General features: G+C 45.5%; 1 protein-coding gene across 2 annotated transcripts; it reads right to left on the minus strand.

Annotated features, from left to right (window-relative positions):
• Positions 1-10842: 10842 nt before the first annotated feature.
• Positions 10843-22892, minus strand: FUT10 (fucosyltransferase 10). Of its 2 annotated transcripts, none has more exons than XM_080572647.1 (5): positions 22308-22892; positions 20304-20513; positions 17536-17818; positions 12924-13759; positions 10843-11089 (listed from the first exon to the last, which is right to left on the minus strand). In XM_080572647.1, the coding sequence occupies exons 2-5, from the start codon at positions 20382-20384 to the stop codon at positions 10865-10867; spliced, it is 1425 nt and encodes a 474-aa protein (XP_080428773.1). In that variant the 5' UTR covers positions 20385-20513; positions 22308-22892; the 3' UTR covers positions 10843-10864. The 2 variants fall into 2 exon arrangements, with proteins under 2 accessions (XP_080428773.1, XP_080428772.1); XM_080572646.1 differs by having other exon boundaries at positions 20304-20516.
• Positions 22893-23694: the final 802 nt, after the last annotated feature.

The following is a 23694-nucleotide window of genomic DNA, read 5'->3' on the forward strand; positions in this document are numbered from 1 at the left end:
ATTCTCCTCGAGGCCTCCTTTCCAGCCTTAACCAGGAGGCCCATGGCATGGTAGGAGAGGACAACAGCATATTTACTTGTGTCCTTTCCCCTTTGTATGCCCATATCTTTGTTTTAGCAGATGCTCTGCCAGTTCCTTTTGCAGGGGAGGAGAGGGGGCAGATTTGGGCTCTCCAGCAGCCCTTTGAGCTGTCATACTTGCCTCGACTCTCTCTACCTGATTTTGGGCAACACAACACCCAGGCAAGGAAAGCCAGCTTACAGCCCAACAGAGCTCGCTCACCCCAGGGCCACAGCCCCAGATGCACCTCAGGACTGAAAAAAAAAAGATGCCTTTCAGTGGAAGAGAGGCAGTTGTCAAGGCACTCCTGCTCCAGCTGCCTCAGCATCCCTCATCAGGGTACCAAATCTCCAGGAGCTTTTACTCTAGTGCAGTATTGCCCCAGTCCGTGAGGGCCCTTGTAAAAGCTCTTCCCCACCCCTAGCCCTAGTAGCTTCTAATACAGTGTTCTTCTAAGGAGCTTATAAATACTTTTAAGCAAGCTTCAGCTTTCTCTGAATTTCTGTTTCTTCTGAATAATTTAGTATATGTCTGACAGCAACTGATCGAGAAGGTAATCTCTCTAACTTCCTAACAATACACCTACTCCTTTAGTAAACTTTGTCGACTTCTAAATCACATTTTGTGATGAAACTTCTGGTGTTATTCCTTTTCGCTGAGGGTCTACTATACTGTGATTTTACTGCTTTAAAATAAATAAAAAGAAAATAAGAAAAACAGAATGAAGAAACCCTGTTACATAGCATGCAGCTTTGTCACATGCATGGAGTGCCAACACACAGGGGAGATGGAAAAGCACATTCCAGGGAACTGTGCAGATTACAGTGACAGACAAGAAACCAGCACCCAGCAATTGAATGGAGCATCGGAAGGCAAATGAGGGGGTTTTGTCAATGACCAACACACCATGCAGAAACAGGGCTGTCCCTCCCTACATAAGCCAGGGAAGATGGGCCAGACCTTACTGACTCAGTGGCACAATCCACGCTGCTGTCATAGAAAGTACTTTAACCACAAATTAAACTCCAGGAATGCAGAACAAGGATCATTCACATGTCAGTTTGATCCTAGGTGGGATATGAATATGAATATCATAACATCACCTATGACCTGCAGATTCTTCTTATAAAAAGAGAAGTCCCATAATGTTAAATGCTTGTAAAACAACACTTACCTGTTTTCTTCGTGTAAAAAAAAAAAAAGCATTAATATACTGATTAATATCAATTTGATACTACATCATTACGGTGTAAAACTCCTCATCTCCTGATTTAGTATTGTTAAACTGGTTAATAAGCTGCAGATAACTACCTCTCTGAAGGAAACCCAGACACTTGTAAACACAGCCTCTCAAAATCAGCTGTGTTAATAGCATTGTCTGGGTTTTCCATTTCCTTTTCCTCCTTTTATGCTTTTCTGCTGTCACAGATTCTGTTGTTTTTTCAGTTAGCTTACTGTGCAGGCATCCAGAAGAAACTGCAGTGGACTGAATGTATGCTGCTGTTTCTTGGAGCTTAGGGCTTTTTAGGGTGATAAGGGGAGGGATGTACCTGTAGGCCCTTGGGTGCCATCAGCACCATTGGACTCTGTCCCGTGTTGTGTCAGGCAGTGCAGAGTGCACGCATCTATCACAGGCAGCACACCTGGCACCAACGAGACATCCACTGCAATGTAAGGCTCGTGCCATACAAGCCCTGTCTTGACTATGGCCAGCTCCTGGAGAGGAGTTGGGGAACGGTCACATTCTTTGCATCCTTCTTCCATAGTAACATAAAGGTAACACAATGTTTGGTGTGAATTTGCAAACAACCATTTGAAATGGCTGATTGATAACAGTTCAAGGATTTTTTGAATCTGATATAATGACAGCTTTCTCCTGTGCTGTACAAAGACAATCTCGAGGAGAGAGCAGCACACAAAAAGCCAAACACTCCTGCCCACATTTGCCCAGGCTGCTTGCCAGTAGGGTGTCCTTAACATCTAGCCCATTTGGTCCTGGAGTCTGAACATTTGATTCACTTCTCATCCTCACAAATATTTGGGATCATCGTTCCCATGACTGCGTACCACGGGGAATTAAACAGAGCTTCAAGAAAGTCCTTCAAAGCATGCTAGAGTGTGCCTGTGCTTCACAGAAGGGCTTTGCTAAAGGATTCCCTGGGCTGACAGGGCAGGGACCGCAAGAGACCAAGTCATAAGCTGTTTCTCACATGAATATATTTTACTTTTTCTACTAAGTACTCAGCCATGATACTGCCCAAAGGAGAGTTCCTCCATGTTTACACATGAGCAAGACGCAAAGTTCGCACCCTGCTCTAGGAGAGGTGCACCGTTTTCAAGAAGCATGCAAGCTACCAGAAGGACCAAAAACCACAAGAAAAAAAGGCCGAAGAGAAAGAAGTCCTTGCCTGGGACAGCTGCGGTGTGGCAGCGGTGCTCTGCATTGCACTGGCACCTCGTGGCCCTGCTGGAAATTGCAGCTGCTGCCTGGCGCTTGGTCGAGCACCCGCTCCCTGCCCTCCGCAGAAACAGGCGGTGTGGAGTCACCGGAGGGGCTTTTGCTGAGATTTTTCTTTTTTTTTTTTTTGCTTTTCTGCTCGGGGTTAAATATTGATGATGGTTCTGAGGATGCGGTTGGCTGAGGCATCATGGATGTGAATTCAGGCTAATCGACACAGGATGTATTGACCATGAAATGCATCCGCAGGGCTGAGTCAGTCCTGTCATCTCTCAAGGTTATGTTGTCCCATCTGCTAACAAGTATATGGGCCAACTCCAGCAGCCTTGCTGCTGTTTGGGACAAGGGGATGTTGATGCACTGCACTGTGTTTTGGATACCCTTTGTATCCCCCACTACTTGTGGCAGAACAAAGGATAAACTCCATATCTCATATTTAGGTATTTCTGTTTTTCTGTCTATTACGAGCATGGAGCTTGCTCCTGATTCCCCTGCTCTTCCCACAGTAGACCTAACTCATAAGTTCCTGTGGGGAAATGTTGCAAAATCCCATGCTGTGCTGTGACAGTCCTAGGCAATTCTGTGCAAAGCCAGAAGCAACATAGGTAAAGGAGAAGTCAATGTCATAGGGCTGAGATTTGTCACAACATTGCCAACAGCTCTCCCTGAGGAAACATCATAACACCTTTGACTTTGCGATAGATGGGTGTACTTGGGTCAAGCAAAAAAATTATATAGGTGTAGGTATAGGTATAGGTATAGGTATAGGTATAGGTATAGGTATCGGTATCGGTATCGGTATCGGTATCGGTATCGGTATAGGTATAGGTATAGGTATAGGTATAGGTATAGGTATAGGTATAGGTATAGGTATAGGTATAGGTATAGGTATAGGTATAGGTATAGGTATAGGTATCGGTATCGGTATCGGTATCGGTATCGGTATAGGTATAGGTATAGGTATAGGTATAGGTATAGGTATAGGTATAGGTATAGGTATAGGTATAGGTACAAAACAACAGCAAAAAGATCAAATGCCAGAAATCTGCCATTTGGTGCCCTTGCATAGGAATTTAAGGTCACAGAATTAGAGCCGGATTTTCAAAGTGGCAGAGTATTCAGATGTTTCCAGTGTCAGGTAATACTATAGTAATAATTGCAAATGTTGTGGACATCACCTTTCTTCAACTCTGAACTGGACAGGCCCCCAAAAAGACAAGTTCTTGTTCAAGAGCGTTTGGACCTGTTTGTTTCTTTCACATTCTTAGCCTGGATGTATATTTCCTACTTTAATAACTATCACTGACCTCCTTGTACAGGTTGCCAGAGGTCTATTTTCCCTTGTGCCAGTCAAGAATGATATAGCAAAGTGCCATCAGGTGGGATATGCAAGCATGTAACAGGTAACCCTGACTTCGGTTAAACTGTGCATTAGTCTTGCTGTCCCTCGCTTGCACGTCTCTAGCTCTGTGGAAACCTCAGTTTCAGGCCCCTAGAGCACTGGTACATGCCCCATAACAGGTCTTGGTAGTCAGACAATGTCACATGTGTGGCAGACATAGGCAGGGTTGAGTCTAGGGCAGGATTACCTCCTGCTGATAACTTATGTACCTGAGAGTCCCTCCTCAAAGCCAGGTTCATGTCCACACACCTAACCCAACCCTAAGAACAAGCTCAAAGTTGTTTTGAAAAGGTTTTCAGGTATCTGTCTGAATGCCTATCTCAACCCTTACACTTCTTAGCCACTACAATCTCTGCCTCTAGGATATAAACCCTAAAAAGCAGTCATGACTTCCTTCCAAAGCACTGCTGAGAGTCACAGGGGGTGACTCTCAGGAGTGCTTTGGAGTCCTGGGGAGTGTGCTTGCCCAGCAGGAACCAGCTCACAAAGCTGCTCTGCCTGTCTGAGAGGACTCATCCCCTCCTGGGGCAGGCCAACCATGCTGAAACGAGTAAGGCTTAACTTTTCTTGCCCAGAGACATCCTAAAAGCAGACAGGTGGGCTTTGGCTGTAGCCATTAGACCAGACAGTCCAAATTTACCCTCTCAGACAGACGAAGAAGGGCTTACGTTTTATGGTTAAATTTTATTAGGTGACGAAGGGGTCTTTTCTAATCAGAGTTTGCAATTACTTCCAGTATTAGCTATTTTTTCTTTATACTGCTCCCATCTCCTGGAGTGGATCTTCTTGGGTTTCTGTGGTCTTTGCACAAAATACACAGCATAGAGAGAAAGGATGTGTTTTTGCTGACTCAGGGAAAATGGCAAATGACCAAATGCATCAGTCAGGAACAGTGAGTAATCACTTTAAATGCAAACAACTGTTAGCAGCACATTTTAGCACATTAATAATTCACACTCCACATAAAGTTTAATTTATTTAAAGCGAGAGTTCTGCAGCATAGTTACAAAAGGCACACATGATCCTGGGGATAAAGGATCCGTAGAGAGGCTATGACTCCCGGGGAGCCAAGCCCTGGCTGCCAAGTCTCTTGGTTTTATCACAGGCCTTGCTGCACAGTTTGTGCAATGTCTCGCTCAAAGCTCCAATGGCTGGAACAGGTATGCAGTGTGAGATAATTTCTTTACCCACATAAAGACAAAAAGGTATTCTGAGGCCTAACAATACTAAAGAAATACCCAAAACTGCAAAGTGTGCACACCGAAACACTCAGATATGTTGCCAGCAAAGTCTAAAAAATGCAGTTATCTTCCAAGTGTCATGAACCTGTATTATCACAGGGAGCTTTGAGTCCCACCTCCACGTTATAGCTGCTGCACCTCAGGAAGCCTCAAAACCTGCCTGTCCTGAGGCCTGCAGCAGCCAGCAGAGGCCTGAGGACACCCCAGCACCCACAAGACACATGCTGGTGGGTCACAAAGAGCTGGTTTCCCTGCAGGGACCTCACAGCATTGCAAGGGAGATCGATGTAGCTGCCAAGCAGCCCTGGAGCCTGCAGCAAATCCAGGGCTGGCGGCATCAAACAGAGCTGGCTTTGCTTGGGCTTCCCGACACGCATCTGTAGTCTGTGTCAGTCCCCTGAACCTCCTTACTCCTCACAGCCTGGGGAGCCTTGGGACCACAGATCTACTTCTCCAGGAGACCCAGCAGGTTGTTCTCCTCTGTATTTCCACACAGAGAAATACTGGCAGCCAACATGCTGCCCCTCGTTATTTATCATGGCTTTTTGTGTATAAAGGACTTCCAGACTGGCAAGTCAGACACCCCATGGCTGAGAGGTGCCAGATGTTTCCGCTGCTCTTGGACAGGAGGGCACAGACCCTTTTGGTGGTGCTGTTCCGCGGACTTTCACTTCACTCCAGGTTCAGGATGGACAGCAGCTGAAGGCAAGGGTGAGAAGAAGGTAACCAGTCAGTGTATTTGTCTCTGTGTGTGGTTTTGGGATGGGACTGGGGATATAAAAGGGATGGGGTCTCTTGGGCTTTGTGGTGCCCCAACTTCCCACAATGTTTTAGGGCAAAGAGACAGTTTTAAAAAATACCAGTTACACTCTTAATAGTCTTCAGGTGAGTTTTCCCTGTGGAATAGGTGTACCTATATTAAATAAGCTTGCTTTCAAGATTTTTCATTGATTACATGCAGAACAGCTGTCTCTGTGCCCCATCATTATCCAAGGCCTGGAAGCCAAGAGCTCAGCAAATAGCTGTAGGTTTTTAATAATTAATTCACTCACACTGAGTTTAGGAGAAACTAAAAACAAGGTCTCAAAGTTTGGACTGGATGACCTTAGAGGTCTTTTCCAACCTGGATGATTCTATGATACTATAAAACAATTGTTTAAAAACAATTAACTGGGACTGCCAGCCAGCACAACACAGCAGCATACATTCACACCACCCCCCATTATCTGGCCTTCCATACTCCTTGCTGGAGAATATGCTTGTGTGAAGAGTGATTCAGATGTGCTCTCCCTTTGCATTAATTGCACAGAGAGAGCTTACTTTTTCCTCAGTCTGTTTTTCTGGACAGTCTCCGCAGAACTGTGCTGCATGTGGCAGTATTATGCTTCCTACATTCACCTCTTGCACATGCACTGATTGCACGCTGTCCTGTAGAAGCACACTGCAACCCACGTTGTATTTTGTGTTAGGCTGAGACCATGCTGCCGACAAAACAGACTATCACACACTTGCAAATGTGCTTTACTGGCGTCAAGTTCTTTGGCTTTCATTAGTGCCTGCCACAAGCAAGTGTGCAAAATGCTGAATGAGGGAGGAAAGCTAGGGTTTGACCTCTGAAGATCACAATGCATAGTTGTGCACCCACAGCATAGGATCAAGACCTGTCTTGCATTGAAATGAACGCAGTCAAAGTGCTCCTTATGTTTCATTTCTCCAATTACTTTCCTAGTTGTTGGCTTGCTGCTCATTCTCTGAGGTGAATACTCCATTGTTTCCCTAATGTATGCTCAGTGCAGCAATCTCATATGATCTGCTCCCACCTGCGTTAACACCCCCACCCCACCAAGCCCTGTAAAGGAAATGAAACAAAGCAAGTAGGCTGGCTACTGTCAGCGCTAATGACATTTTTGAAGGGCAGGAAAAAAAAAAGAAAAAAAGAACTGAGAAAAACTTACTGAGTGGTCAGAGTTCAAAGGAGAGAGGAAATTCTGGGTCTGAGGCCTGCTCATGCTTGGGTTCAGAGTGATGTGGTGGGTGCACCCTGGAGTGCTGCAGGGTTTGGAGGACAGCCCAGGAAGGCAAGGAGGAAGCAAAGCACAGCAGGCAAAGGATGGGCCTGACTGCTTGGCACTGCTGTGGGCAGGGGATGGGGCTGCCAAGGGTTTGTGAGTAGCAGTCAGGGGATTGACCAACACATGTGTTTCTGTGGGGGCATCTGCTGAGGACCAGCTCACCGAGGAGGTGAAGCAGCTCTTAGGCAGTTGAAGGAAGCCTTGTGATGGCAGGACCAGGGGCATTTTTCCCACTCACAGAGGTTGGTGAAAAGGTCCCTGGCTGTTGGAAGAAAATATCCACTGGGAGCAGAGGGCAACCATACTGCAGGTAGAGCATCTTCCCCATGGAGACAGAGGGGATGCTGCATCACGGCAGAGCATGCGGGGCAGGTGTGGTTATGCTGGGAGGGTTGGCCACAGCACAGTAATTGTCCAGCAGCTCCACAGAGATAAGACAGGTCAAGACTGAGACTGAAATTGAGTGCAGGGGTCAGGGTCATCAAGGTGGCCAGGCATGGGCATGGTGCAGCACAGCCCATGCAGGTGCCTCGGCAAGGGCCCCACATGAAAAACAGCTCTGGAAGGGGGGAGGTCCCAGCTGAGGCTTCTCCCAGCTCCTTCTCACGCTTACCTTAGCTGCTTCCCGGCAGCCTGACACCATGTTATCACCATACTGAGTCAGACCTGGCCTCAAGCACAGGCAGCCAAACTCTACGGGGACAGTGGAGGAGGCCCAGACCTCTGGCACAGTGGAAGAAAATTATTAAATGCAATTAAAGTTTGCAGCAGAAAAGCAAATCCCTGTGTATTCTCTCCCTGCACAACCAGATGTCATGGACAATAGGAGTCAGGAGGATGCAGGTACACCTGGAGGAGCTGGTGAAAGGAGGAAGCCACAAGTAGAGAGGCCATGGGAGAGCAGCAGAAAGGGTGAAAGCAAGCCCTGCTCCCATTCATCCATGCCCCAGTTCTGATTTCCCTTGGGGAGAGGAAGAAGGAAGAGCATGTCCAAAGCTGGTATCCAAAGCTGCCTCATTACCCAGGCTCTCCTAACCATGCCAGGACTGCTGTAGGCTGCTGTACTGTCCTGGCTAGAATTACAAATCTGCGCATGACAGGAAGGCTAGCAAATCAGCTGGAAAAAAAAAATACAAGAGGGAGAGAGAGACTGGTCAGCTGCTTCTGATTATTCTTTCTCAGGGCAGTAGGGGGAGAAAATAGATTGACTTAAAATTCGTGGAAAGTCTGTCTTACACTTGATTAGCCTGCTAAAATCATTGCCATAATATATTCACATATTCTAGGGTGATCACTAAAACTTCCTTCCACCTAGCACAGGAGAAAAGGCTGCAGAGGGTGATTTAAGACCAAGAAGCCAAATGTATGTTGCTCTGAACTAGGCTGTGGAAGACAAGAGTTAATGCTGACCCTTTAGAAAGGCTGCATCATGAGAGAACCTTGTGAGGATGAGTGGCAATTATACCACAGTGTACCCTGAGCCAACCGTCTTCCTTGGAACTTGTCTTCCTTCTCCATATAGTAGTGGATGAAGATATTACCTCTTCTGACACATCTGTTACTAGTCACTTTGAATTTCAGAATTTGAGTTGTAAACCAATTACTTCAGTATTAATTTTCCTCCCACTCCACCGAGGTAAAATCAGGGATAATGTATCATAGACTCTTTGAGATAAATATGCCTCAATTTTAGATCATACCTAGCAGATTGCTCAGGAACCTCAGGGTTTCACATTCCACCAGGGAAATAAGGAAAAACAAATCTTAATTTGTGCAGTTCCTGAGGTCTTTAAGCTACCTGGCTTGAGATTTTTGGCACAGCAGAACATGACACAAGAAGTTAGTCCCTCATTCTGCAGATGTTCTGTGCCATCTGGAGAGGAGAAACAGAAATTCTTGGTGATGGGCTGGAATTCATCAGTTCCCTCTGAGAATGCTGTAGGCTTTATATTCAATTCTAGGTACTGATTGAGGAAAGCCTGCAAGTCTATTGCTAACACCACCTGCTTGATTTGTAGAGCTTACTATCATTTGTACTGTAGATCAATGGGGAAAGAGTTTAAGACATGTCCAACAGGTTCTGTGTGCCACACTGGCAAAAAAATAGAAGAAAAATTTCAGTGAGACTGTTTTGTTCATTCAAAAATAAGTATGTGCTCATAGAAACAAAGTCCAATGCTGTATGGCTTATGGCCACAAAAATGCTTTCTTCTGCTAGATTGAAAATTAATAAAGAATTCACCAGTTATTTGGTGAGAAAATTTCAGGTGAGGAAATTTTTCCAAGGTAAGTGAATTTTGCACCTGAATTTCATGGTGTAAATGCTATTCACTTCCTTTCTCATTGCTACCCATTCACAAAGTAGCCAGATGCTTGGCAGCAGTCTTAACATAGCCTGCTACAAGGAACAATTGCATGGAAATGATCAGACAGGTGGAAATCTGCCTTTCCAAAGATGTGGAGAACTTCATATTAGTAGTTCTATTTTCCGTGTCATCATATGAATGATTCTCCCTCATCTGAATGGCTCCACACAGATAATGCCAGTGTGCAACTCCTGTGGAATTGGACTCCTCCACTCCTCCACAGACTGAAGTTGGAAGAAGTTGGGATGAAAAACAGAAGTTTGTATATCATGCAAAGGTATGTCCTTTGGCAGGTGATGAGCAATATCACCTTTTTTTTTTCTTTGTCAGATAAAGACATCTGGGGTTCTCTGTGTTAAAACAGGTAGGCTGTTTGCCACCTTTTCCTTGTGCTTTCTGAATACTTTTCAGAACCAGTTCTCAGTTTTATCCCTGACTTCTCAAAACCACAATTCCATGTTTATATATGATAAAAAATTAGTCTATCATCAGAAAGGCAAGAAGGTAAGTGATAGTGAGGCCAGCCCTATTTCTGTGGAGTGGAGATATTCATGTGCTCTGCTTATTTTTAGCAGAAGATGGTGGATAAATCTGAGCCAGCATGTTTTTCATCCAATCTGTCCCTGGACACTAACAGATGGTGCTTTCCTGTGCCAAGTACTAATGCACTTTACATTGGCATTCAGTGTCAGGACACAAAGCTTGCCAAGTCCCTGCTAAATCTGCTGATGCCAGGGAAATTGATAACAAACAACTAGCCAGGGACACAGTCCCAATCTTTTCTCTACATCCAAAGCAGCACAGAAGCTGTACCAGTGTAATGGTATCATCTGCTCTCCAACTCGTGGATACCAATGCAGCAAAAGAGGATCCTGGACTGGGGAAGAAAGGGGTCCTGAGGCTATGAGCACAGGCACATACCTAAAGATGGAGGGAGCTCCACTTGCGTCACGAGGGCTAGATCTGTGCTGGACCCTTGTCCCTGAGAACCTTGACAAACTTGTGCTCTGATGCTAAAACACATGAATTAATGACAATTAGCATACACACACATACTCCTATCAACCAGTAGGGTGATTCTTCTGCTTAGCATTCCTTATACCCCTTGAGCACTAAGCATACTAAATTCAGTCTTACAGGTCTACTTCCTGTGGTTTACAATCCTACGTACAGTAAGGCCACCTGCAAAACAAATAAAAATTAAAAAAAAATAAAAATCCATAGATTCCTCTGAGAAGGTCACTTTGTTTTACAGGCTGTTGCGTTTATTCTTTGAATACAAGCATCCAAAATTCTTGAGCTGTAAAATTCCTGTTCCTTTCCACCAGCTGCCTCAGTGCCCAGGCTTCCTTCTTGGATTGCTCAAAACTTGCTATCCACATCTCTTGGAGGGAATTCCAGCCAGCATTTGAAGATGAGAACGAGAAAGCCTCGGGTTTGGGGCAGCTCAGATGGTTAACCTGAGCACTCCACCTCTGGGGTAGCCATCCCTGGCAATGGAGAGAAATAAAAGGAAGAGGTTATTCAGGGACCCAGGCAGACAGAAAAAAAAAAAAAGAAAGAAAAAAAAAGGCTCTATGCCATCAATAAACTATTAAAGCATTTCAGCGAATTTACCCTCCCACCATAGGCTCTAGCCATGTCCCTGTGGATGTCAAAGGGGAAGCTCTCCATGAGTTGCTTGGAGGAACAATCCATGGGCAATCATGCTGACGAGAGCCAGAATCTCATATCAGATCTGGCTACAAACAAGCAGCATCAGCTAAGCCAATCTGAAATTCTAAGGAAACAAGTTCTACTTTCATCACTATATTCCATTTTCATGTTAAATATGCACACATTTCATGAGATTATTTTAATGAGAAAAAGACAAGGTATGAATCTGACGAGGAAAGCAGACTGGTCTTCACAGTCTGCTTGACTGGAGAGTCACAAAAGCATGCAAAAAGAATCTCTGTATCTCATCCCTTTTATACCTTTCCATGGTTTTATTCCCAATTTAAGGAGAGGACAACTGTCTAGATTTCCACTGGATTCATCTAGGACAGCTTGGCTAAATGTAATGTAAATGCTTACTAGTTTGCACTCCCCATCACTTCAGTTCACCTTAATAGTTTCTAATGCTTTCTTCATCTCCCTTCTACTGGCTGACTACTTAGTGTACTGCTCAGATTGTCACCTGTAAAAATAGGGCCTAATAGGTATAGGACAACTCTGGGGTACTATAACCATTGGTCAGTTCCATTATTGGGCACAATAAGGTTGTGGTTTTTTGTTTGTTTGTTTGTTTTTCCACCTATGCTGATAATTGAGCCCATGAAGAGCTTTTAAAAAAATGGTTCTTGGTACATAAACCTAGAAACCTTAAAGGAATATGGTAATTAAAATGAGTATTCACTAACTCAGAGGTGCACATGGTGTGAGTTTCTAACTTCATTCTGTAATAACTGTTACAGGTAATGCTTTGTTTATGCTCTGTTTAATGCCCAGTCCACCACAACCAGCAGCCTCAGGAGACTGAACAGCTCATGGTGGCTCTGAAATGACCTCCTGGTATCACAGCCAACAACCTTGCAAGTCTGGTGGGCCCTCAGTGCCGGGCTTCCAGATAACAGAGCCATTTCCAGCTGGTCTCTATCAGTGTAACTTCTGAAAGATTTAGACCTGCAGAAACAGGTCCAGTTCCTCTCACAAATGCACAACCTGTCTTAAACATCAATATTTCAATGTTTAGTCACTAAATGTGGCCAGAGAAAATGACATTTTTTCACTAAAGGCTTGCATGCATCCACATATACACAGACTCAGAAAATCATAGAGTATTTAAATCAGGAGGGACCTCCAGGGATCATCTAGTCCAGTCCCCTACTCCAAGCACGTCTAATCAGATCTTAAAGCCCATGGTCATGTCCAGGTGAGTCTTAAAAGCCTCTAAGGACAGAGATCCCACAGCCTCTCTGGGCAACATGTTCCAGTGTTTGGTAGCCTTCAGGGTGGTCTTCTAAAGCAAGTCAGCAAGTCAGGGTCTTCACTGTAGCCTGACAAAAACCTCCTCCCTGAACAATTCAAGCTTTTTGTTGAGATGACCACCAGCTCAACAGTCACTGTGCATGAGTGCCAGTACTGTAGCAGTATGAAGAACACATGCCCTGGCCACATACTCACACCTTCTGGCAACAACTTTTGGCATGAGGATGTATAACCCAATTACACTGCAATACCAGTGATTGTAGGCTGGCCAGAAATCTGATAATCAAAATTCCTCTGGCAAATCTGAACCTATGGCCATTTTAAAGCCCTCACAAGACACGAAGTCACAAGTACCTTTTCTTCCCTCCTGATGTTTTCCCACACTCTGTTACAAACCATGCACTCAAACGTGTCAATGTAATTGTCCTGGGTGATATCTTGCACTCCCCATTTGCGCTCCTTCATTGCTGTAAGCAGCCTTGGGTTGGAAATGTTGCCTTTCAGTTTCCATTCCAGGAAGGCCTCATATTCTTGATCATTTTTGTCTAGTGTTTTGATATAGTGGGCCAGCTCCCTAGGGTGTGAAAAATTAGATACCAAGATTGCGCTCTTGTTGTTGGGAAGCCAGTCTACAATGCTGGGAGACCCAAAGTACACTGGTACCACTCCCAGCTTCAGTGGCCGCCAGAGCTTTTCAGTGATGTAATCTCCACAGATAGCATTTTCAAATGCAAGAATGAACTTGTACTGTGCCAGTATTTTAAAGAAGTTCCCGTTGTCCATGGCAGCTGGATTTCTGAGATGCTGGGGAAGGTCTCTGTTGTGCAGACATTCCCCATAAGAGTCTACTTCGATGTGGCACATCAGCTCACGCACATAGCTGTCCCGATCAGAAGGAGGGTTGCAGTCAGACTGCACGTACACGAGTGGAGCAAGCTGCTTCCTCAGGCTGTTCTTCATCTGCAGTGGGATCATGTGCCTCAAGGACTTGAGGACCTCTACACCCTCAAGGTACTGAGTGGTCAGTGGTAGATGAGAATGGCGGCTGAAGGTCGCGGTGTGGTTGAATAAGGTGATAGTTGGTTCGTGGAAGAGTTTGTAGTTGTTTTTTGGTGACTCTTCATGGAAAAGGGCCCAGTCATGGTGGTCTTTTCGAGGGAGTGGCAGGCTGTCTATACTGAAGTCAGTACCTAGACAAAAGCAAATAGTGTTTAATCTGGCCTTCCCCTGTCATGTCACACAAGTACAATATACAGAAATTCAATTTTAATTTAATATCAGCCCTACAGCACCGCGTTTATGACATTACAAGGCAGCACAACAAAGAGAGTAATTCATACAAAGACAAAGGAATGTGAAGACAGATAGAAGCAAATTTGGCAGCAGAAGAATCTAGAGACGGGAGATCAGTAGTTAACATTAAAAACGGTTTACATTCACGTCATGTTAGTTTAAAGGCCCCTCATTTCAAAGCCTCCCTATTTTGTATTTTACTGCACTGAAGGGAGACTAATAAGATGCTTAATAATCCCCTGGCTATGTAAATAGGGGAACAGATGGCATTTCCTCTGTCTTATAATGAGAGGGAAATGGTCACTGCAGGGATGAATTTGGTTCCAGTACCAAAACAACAACAAAAAAAAGCTGCTAAAATATTGGACGCAGTTAAGGAGAAAAATTGTAAGAATGACTTGAAGTCTTGGAAAGATAATATATTATAGAGACTTTGGAAGCCAATCTATTTAGTTTATCATAGAGAAAATTAAGAGATGATGTATCACAGCTGCCTACCAGATACATAAAGGAAACGGCCTCTGGCAAAAGATGGCTCCTCAATCTAGTGGCAAAAGTAGAGAAAGAACCACATCTAAATGCAGAAAGCAGACCACTGCGGCTGCTTGCACTTTTCTGGAAGGACAGCAAGCTCCTCAAACAATTTAGGAAAACCAGGGTCAAAGCTTCAGGTCAAACCTATAAACCTCTTCTCAAAGACTGGTCTGTGCAAAACTGAGTTCAAAATATCAAGTCATGAATCAGAACCTTTCTCTCCCTTCAGTAGTGCTGTACTACACTCATATGACTAGCCTTTTTTCAGATTAAATGCAAAGCTGACGAATCTCTGCCATGACACTTCCTCACTGTCTTAGAACTATATTTGGTTTTGACTTGTGTACCAGCACTGAACATATGAAACTTTTAACCTGTTCTGCCAAGCACGTGAGGTTCATAAACCAAAAAATAAAAGGAACAGCTGGTTTTGAAAACAACACAAACCCCTTTTCTTTGGACAAGTTATTCTACCATCTCCATCTTACTCATGACCTTTCATTCTATATTCTACACCTGACCTCAAACCACTGGGGGCAGGGAGAGGGGAAGGGGAAAAGAGGGAGTTAATGAAAGTAACAAAAAGTTTTCATCTAAAAACTAATATATAAAGAATGAATGAAAAAAATGCCCAATGATCTCTGTAGCTGCATAAGCCTGCCAAGATGACTCCAAGGGTGACCTTGTAAAACCAATAGAAGACTTCACTACAGCAGTGAAGATGGATGATATCTGCCAGGAGTATAAAAACCTCCTATAGAGAATGATCCTTCAAAGAGCATCAGGTGGGGTTTTTTTGTTTGTTTGTTTGTTTTTTAAGACCATTAAGGATTTGACATTCTTTTTTCCACTGAGGGGTGGTCCCAGGCCCCAAACACTAAGAGGATGAAGGGCTGTGCCACTCACTGAAAACACACAAACAAACAAAAAAGCTGTTTGCTTTCTTTGTTTTTGTTGTGTGGTAGTGATGAAATAAGGCAAAGAAAAATGAGAATGAATCAAATTCTTACAGAGTAGCTCATGCAGTCTATCTGGTTTTGAAAACACCTTGTTTTAAGAGATGTCCAGAAGAGAAGCTGCAGTGCATATAGACAATAACGAAATGCTGTGGATTGAAACCATAGCTGTTCAGGGTTGCCTCTTGCAAGAGTTATCTCAAAGACGTAGCAGAGCAGGGGAGAGGGAAGGTAAATGCAGGAAAGAATGACACAAGAAAAGGGGTGAGAGAGGGATAGAAGCATAATGTGTAAAACTTATTAAACAAAGAGAGAATTAGGCACAGAGAAAAATAAACAGCACAATAGATAAAAGCACACCAAATTGGCTGATTCTAATATAACACTTAATCAATCTCCATCCAGAAAGCAGACAAAAAATTTTGAGCATTGAAGGGAAGATACCACCACCATGTTGCCCCCCCTGTGAGCTGAAGGAAATTAATGAGCTTACGAAGGGATAAGGAAAGCACAGCAAGACTGTAATTACAAGCAATTTCAACTTGCAAACTACTAATTAGAAAATCTCAGATATGTGGCAAAGTGCAGGAACAAATGACAGATGCTCTCGGGAGAAGTGCTGTATCTTAGGAGACTTCTTTCATTCGGGATTTATACTCCAAGGACTCAACTCTCTGGTGCAGAAAAGCTGAGCATCTCCCTCTACATCAGATCCAGCTCTTGCTGACACAGTTTTCCTCAGAAGCAACAGCATTGGCAGCTCATGCTACAAGCAAAACTCTGTGGAGTATGTGATATTGAAAAGGCAGACTTTGGATACTACTTTGGAGACTCTACTCCAAAGGTAGAGACAAAATCGAGCAAGTGGGTGCCATGGCTCACTTCCAGAGGAGAGATGACCTATGTCAACCCCTACCTATGTCCTTTGTCTCTGCAGACTTTAGCATTGTGAGGTCATTTATCGTGGTTTAAAAACAAGTAAGATTTTTGCATATTTTGACACTTGCCTTTATATACACTGAAAAGACAGCACCACTAGAAAAAGAAAAACTACGGGGAAGGTCTTTTGCCCAGTATAAATAACCTTTTGAAAATAAGTAATAATGTCCACAAACCTGCTAAAAATGAACAGTAGTAGTTCTTTTAATGCTGAAACAGGCAAGCAGAATTGCTGCCAGAGACCAAAAGCACCAGACTTCACAACTTTCACGTGGTGCAAACCTAGCTTTCCTTGTCTTTAATTAGGTCAGCTTCTCATTCCCTCACTGTTATTCCTTTGCCTTCATGCTTGACCACTATGTTAGCAACAGACAATGCTGACCTACTTGGCGCTCTGAAAAGATTACTGATGAGAAGTTTTTAGTTTACTGTTAACAACCACGTTAAAAGCCCTTATTTCCAGTTCACCTGTGTCTTCAGCAAGTGAACGAAAATTCAGTACTCCGTTTTGTTTTGTTTTGTTTCCAGACAAAGGGGCTGAACCTACCAATCACAGAAATTTATGTCTTTATTTTTCCAACTAAAGTTCTTTTTTTCATCTGCAAAGCAATGGTGTGGGGAAAAAATTTAACAATGGTGCCTCTTGTGTTTTGATTTTACAGCACAAGTAGTAAGAAGTTTCTTAGGCAGCAGAGCCAGAGCAGCTCAGCATGTTGCACTAGCTGCTGTTCCTTGTGCAGAATCAATGCACTTCTTTCAGTGCTTTCCATTTACAGTCTGCTAGCAATCTCTTGGCACATGCAGCAGGGCAGTTGCACAGTTACCAGTGAGGGCATTATCTTAAGACAAGAGTCTTGCACAAGCGTGACAAAGGCCTTGCAGAACCTCTGCTGGGGGTGATAAGCCAAAAGACCGGGAAGAAAAATGTCCTGATCTCAGACTGTCTTTTCATGACTTGGCAGCTACAGGAAATTATCTTTTCTCCCATAAACAGGGAGCACATGTGACAGGAAAGCAGCATGAGGCAAGACAACAGTCATCCCACAGATGTGCATGGTCACTTCTCAGAGTCCTTTTGCAGAGGTCTCTGGACCTGTGACGATAGATTCAGCATCAGGCAAAGTTTAACAAAGTGAGCTGTGTAAGCTTCCTGCTCCTGATTTCCACCTAGAATATTTAATCTCTAAAGGAAAATAACTGGACAGGAGGGAAAGTTTCTCCTTTAGAAAGAAACAGCTCCTTACCATAGAACAGAAAAGCTCTTGTCATCTGATTGTGCTGGTAGGTCTTGTTGATAGTAAAGAAGCAAACATCCTCTCCACATTGACCCAGTCTCCCTGTATCTCCAGTCAGGGGAGACCACCAGAGCAGGATGGGGTATTGGTTTGCATCAGACTCTGTCCTGAAGTTGCCGTCAAGTTTGTTCTTAAATTGGAAATCATGTCTCTCCTCAGGCTTCAGTGGACCACTGTGTAAACTGGAGTCTACTGCCACCTTATTCTCTGAATCGCTCAGTTCAGTGATAACCTTCAGGGGAAAAAGCATACGTATCACAGCACATCACTGCCATTAGCCAGGACATTTGCATGTTAGAGTTCAAACATCAAGCACTAAGTAAGTCTCCATGAAGTTACTGTCAGTCAAGGAAGTGAATGCACTTCACTCATTGCAGCCATTGTCCAGGTGATTTACGTCAGAATAGGGGGTACTTCAATTTGAATTGGTAAGGTGGAGGCAAAAACTAAATTTCTGTACTGAGATATGGCTGTGTCAGACAAAAGTTAAGATGACAAATTCTGCTTTCTCTCTGGAAATAGCATAAACCAGAGGACAGCCCTCCAGTAGCAAGGTTTATCCTGGAAAACTGCTGTAAAAAAAAAAAAAGTCATGAGGTCTTCACATCTCTGTGTGGTCACCTGTGCCCACCCTAATTAATTTTTAAACCAATGACTGGATATATTGGATGCAGACAGGTCTTAAAGAAAACCTAACTATAACTTGTTGGCCAGGCAGAGGAGAAAAATCCCACCTGTAGGCAGAGAAGTAAAAGACCTGACTGCGTAAACCATCATGTACAGATCAGAAACCCTGCGAGGAACCTTACAAGCTCCCCAACGGTAGGAGAACCTCTAACAGGGCTTGCCATCAGCCATGAGACAGAAGTCCTCAGAAAGTCAGGCTTCACTAATTCAGGTGCCCATGAAACCACCACCTTTTTCTACAGGATGTACCTTTCATGAAAGTGTCCTGGGGCAGAGAAGTCTGCTGAGGGAGAGTCAGTGAAGAGACAGTAATGGTGCTGGTAGGTGGTGCTGCGGGATACACAGGAACCACCCTTAGCTTCTGTGGGGCAAAGACCTTCCTGCCACCATGCAAACGGCTTTTTTTGTGTGCATCTCCACAGGCAGTGCCTAATGCCACCCTAAGAACAGCTGCAAGAGCGATGGAGGAACTCATATCCACCAGACAGCTTTGGCTCACAGCATTTCCACTTTTTGGATGGCTCTGAAGGAGGATATTGGAAGGCAGGAGAGCGTTGTTTACATTAAGTTGGTTGAAAACATTTATCTTCCCTGATAGCATTACCGCATGCATTCATTTTGCTGTTAGCTATGTCATTCACTCTTACTGTCTAGTAAAATACACTGATTGTAACTAAACTAAATAGGCTCTGTGCAACACAGGACACTGGGACAGCACACACAGGAGGCTGTGCAAAGTGCAGCTGCACAGAAAAATACAGAAAACACTCCCACATTGGCAAGTGGACAAGATACTAGCTGGGGACAAGGATTATTTGTCTAACAGTGCGGTAAGATATAAGTGCAGCAGTATAACTCTGATAAGTCTATAGCTACTTCATGTCCAGGTTTCTCCAGGAACATACTCCTTTTCTGTTTCCAAATTTTGCCCTAGCAGAATTCAAGGAATCTGTGTGCTTTTTCTGAATTTCTAGCAGCTCTCTCTGAACTCCTGAGGATTGATAATATACCATTTATACCCACAGCACACATGCTGCTGCAGTCCCAGCAGCAGGGCACCGAGTGTCACTGTGCAGTGAACTCGTCAGATGAAAATCCCAAATCCGAACCTGCTTAGCTGTGGAGGTGCAGTGCAGTCACAAAACCTGCCAGTAAAGCTCCTAAAGATTTGCTAGCATTGTTCCCACATTAGGGCAGCCACATCAAACTTTGGATGGCCAGCTTAGGGGCACAGAACCAAAAGTGACAACACCTGCCCCCACAAAGTCATTCCCATTCAGAGCAAGCAGCTGGCCTGGGAGAACTTCAGAAACCCATATGCTGGGTCCACAGGGAGTCACCTGAGGTACCAGTCTGAACAAGAGCTTCAGTTCAGAGCACAGCCCAAATGGAGACATCCCTGGGGCAGATCCTGCACTTCTCATGACTGAAGTTTCTGAAAGTCCCACAGCTGCCAGCTAAGGCTGGTTCAATCTGTGTAAAAGTTGCTTTCTTCTAATGAAAAGCTAGGCTGGACTGCGCCTACTGTAAATTAATATGCCTCCACACTGATTTTCTTCTCATTCATTTTCTTTTATTGACCAGCTACTGGACTTCCTAATGCTAAGCACAGCCTTTGAGTCACGACTGCTCAGGTTTTCCTGGTAAGGCTTCCACATTTGCCTGGAATGGGCCCAGCCTTGCCTCCCGGCCTCATCAGTTCAAACTCCAGGCCTTGAGGAGACTGGGAGAGCAGTACAGGATGGAGGCAATGCAACATGGGGTGGCCTGGTACACGACTTGTGAGGAACTCCTCCAGGAGCTAAGGAGCTGTGCAAGAAGGGCATTCTCTGTGTAATGTCACTTACGGAGCTGCTACCGCTATCCTAACAGAGTTGACAGAGAGCTGACAGACTTTCTTCAAATATTCCTCTCACAGCAGTCTTGTACGAAAAACATCTTCTGCCTTTTATGATCTCTCTCAATTTGCCAAATTTTGTCACATGTTGAGTGCAACTACACGCATGCCCCCTGCCCTTTTTCCCCTGTACCTGGAATGTCACCAGAAGGAAAAAGGCGGCTGCAAAGCAGAAACAAGACACCCACAGTTTCTTCCTCCTCGTCCTGATCATGCTGCACTGTTAGGTCCGCAGGGCGCCCACGGACAGTTAGAGCTAGGCGTCAGGTAGGCCAGCTTGTTGAAAGTTTTCAGCCCTTGCCACAATGCTGTCCCACTCCATCCTTACTCCTCTTCATGGTAACTGCTGCCAAAAAAAAAAAATAAAAAAAAATAAAAGGGTAAAACATCAACAAAGAGCGCTCCTCGAGCTTGGTGATTAACTTGATGTCTACCTGTAGCTTTCTGCAGGTGCCGGAACAATGTTTTGAGCCAGGCTAACCCTTAGCTAAACCAGGAAGCGGTCTGCACAAAATAGCACTCATACACACACTGCCGTCTCCCTCTGCTCAGCCTGGACTTGGACTCCTTTCAAAGCTGGGCCACACATCACCTCTCCACATATTTCTCTCCAAACCTAGAACAGTTTAGGTTTAACAAATTCCCCTTCTCTAGCAATCTGTATCCATGCTGGTCTGCCTCTCAAATAACCTCAAATGACTCTTCCCCTTCCCTGACACTCTTTTTTTTTTAGTTTTCCCAGACCATTTTGCTGCATGATGGATGTTACTGAGTGAAAATACCAGCACAAATTCCAGTTTCAGATTCAAAAAATAAAAAAGAGGAAGAAGAAGATGAGAGAAAAACAAAACTTTCTCTCTCAAGACATAGGATTATAGTTTGAAAATGTGGGTATTCTGAAACTTGAGAAAGAGGAAAAACATACCTTTTTTTTTTAACAAATTGCTATTTTAAAACTCATCTCCTTCAGAGATGTGCCTCTTAGAATTTAGTCTGGTTTTCTACAAAAAGGCGTATGTGGTCGCATTCCCTATGTGTGTGTGTGTGTGCCCATCAGCTACTTCCCGCATCCCAGTCATGGAGCTCCAAAAATCTTTCAGCGGGATGGGTCCCACAGCTACTGCCTGCCTCCTGCCTCTGTGGAGTTAGCAGATGGAGTCGAAAGGCTGCTCCTGCTTCCGCTGCAGCATGAGCACATCCCCTCGCATCAACCACCTGAGGAGCCTCTTCACCAAAGCCTCACATGAAACGGTGCTGTGCGAGTTCTGCTCTGCGTGGGACAGCTGCTTTTGAAGGTTTTGTCTGGGTACTGCAGCATGCTGCTGACAGTTCAGTGCCTTTGAAACCAGGTTTCAAAGTCTTCTATCCCCTGTACCTTCCTGCATTACAGCCAAAGTAGGGCATCAGGAGGGGAAGGGGCTGAACTCTGATTGCAAGTGTATTAGTGAAAATCTACTCAGCCACGCTTGGGGGGCAGAACAGTGTCTTTAATAGGATACATCTTACAATATGCATGGAAAAGTGAGGCTCTAATGACACACTGGAAGCCCCCCTCACCCTCTGCCTGGGTAAAAACGCAGGAATCTTCCTGGGTGTAGGTATTCTTCCAGAGGGGGAACTGCACAGCACGGGTGTGCTGTACCAATTGCCCGGGGCATGGCAGGGGGGTCATGGCTTCTCTCTGTCACCTGCAGTGCCCAAACCCGGTGCTCGTACCCAGCGGCGGGCTGACGGTGGGCCACGCCGGGCTCCGTCCTGCCCCAGCCTGGCCAGCAGAGCAGACCTCGCAGAGCCTTCCCTCCTCGGTCCTGCCGAGCAGAGGGCCTAAGGACCTGGGGAAAGAGCAGGACACCTCACCGCATCCCACTACCCCGTGCAGCAGAGCGGCCCCCCGCACACCCTCCCAAACTTCCCACCGGCTCCCCCCGCCGCCCTCTCCTCCCGGCCCTGCCTCGCTGCCTTCCCCCCGCATCCAGCCGTGCCCCGGGGCCGCTCTCCCCGCTTTCCCTGTGCACCCCGCTTTCCCTGCCCGGCTCTCAGCCCGTCCCGTACCCCTCCCGGGGGCTGCAGCCCCGTGTCCCCCCCGATCCCTGGGGCTCCAGCATCCTCCAGCCAGGCGGGCTGCTTTCCTACTTACCCGCAAAAATCCATCCCGCCCGATATGTGCCACCGTCCCCGTGCTGTTGGGTCTGTTTTTTTTTTTTTCCTTCTTGTTGTTGTTGTTGCTGCTGCTGCTGTTTGGTGACTGTTTTGTGTGTGTTTGGGGTTTTTGTTTGTTTGTTTGTTTGTTGGCTATTTTTCACTTTCAGTTCGAGCATCCACTTGGGGAGGGAAGCGGGAGGCGGGCGCTGCGCGGGGCCCCGCGGAGGGGCGGCGCGGATCCGCGCCTTCCCCCTTCCTCCTTCCTTCCTCCTCCACCGCTCCCAAAGCCCCCCCCCCAGCTCCCTGCGGCCACCCGGGGGGCTCGGGGAGGGCCCGCGGGGGTCGGCTCCCCTCGGGGTCCCGAGGGCTCTGCAGGGGAATCGCGGCGGGCCGATGGCAGCGGGCGCGCTGCCGCTCCCGGCTGCTTCTCCCGCCGAAATAAAAAAACAAATAAAATGATAATAATAATTAAAAAGTCTGCTTCTGACACTGATTTCTATAACTGTTAGCCTAGCTGTGCTTCTTCTGGCTATTTTTTTTTCCCTCGTTTTGTTTTGTTTCATCTTTACAACAGTGCCACTATTTTATCCGGTGCTCTCTTCAAGAGGGCTTAGCTCCACTGCGCCAAGCCAGAGGGTTGTCAGAAAAAAAAAAAACAAAACACCAAATGCGTCATGGAAGTTGGGAAGCACTCAAGTGCCTGCTGGCCGGCCCTGTCTCACAGGGAGGGAACACATCCCTCGTCCCTCGGGCTCAGAGCTGAGGCAGGCACCCCGAGCACAAGAAGGGCTACGGCTGCGACATGCTGCCAGCCTCGCGGGGCATCCCTACCAGGCTGCGAGTAGCGATCCAGATCAGCTCGGGATTTCCAGAGGTTGCGGCCCTCTTTGTGCGGTTTCTGGCATTTGATGTTTGTAAGGAAATATATTTGCTCTAAAATGTTGGTTGTGCTGGCTCAGGGCAGAGATTACATTTATCCGTCTGGTACGTACGCATAACCATACATGTCCGTATTTATAACGTGGATCTACATGATATCCCATTTGTTTTAATACCAAGATGTCTGATACCTGCACATATTTGTTCGTAAGTGTTTGTGAATGAGATGGATCTTTAAGGTCACTTCCAACCCAAACCATTCTATGATTCTACTTATACGCTACTTATACACAAACAGGGCAAAACACCATTATTTGATGCTTCAAACATTAAGGGAAAACAAATGCAAAACAACTCTTCCTCCATCTCCTCTCCCCCAAGAGTAAAAGTGCCCAATCCAGGAATGGAGGGGCTCATGAGAGGGGCACAGCCTGGGTGTGAAGGGCAGCAGAGGTGCAGGAGGGCAGCTACCAGGGGAGCAGAGGGTGGAAACATCCCAGAGG

Source organism: Anser brachyrhynchus (genome assembly GCF_964034855.1).
Source record: "Anser brachyrhynchus genome assembly, chromosome: Z".
NCBI classification, from domain to species: domain Eukaryota; kingdom Metazoa; phylum Chordata; class Aves; order Anseriformes; family Anatidae; genus Anser; species Anser brachyrhynchus.

What these genes read in the sequence shown, in the direction of transcription:
- FUT10 (XM_080572647.1), bottom strand. Translation starts at nt 20,384, where the DNA reads ATGATCAGGACGAGGAGGAAGAAACTGTGGGTGTCTTGTTTCTGCTTT. An exon ending in AAGAGCTTTTCTGTTCTATG is followed by an intron (nt 13,760 to 17,535) that starts GTAAGGAGCTGT and finishes GCTTTTGTCTAG; the next exon opens with GTACTGACTTCAGTATAGAC. An exon ending in ACATCAGGAGGGAAGAAAAG is followed by an intron (nt 11,090 to 12,923) that starts GTACTTGTGACT and finishes CTCCATTGCCAG; the next exon opens with GGATGGCTACCCCAGAGGTG.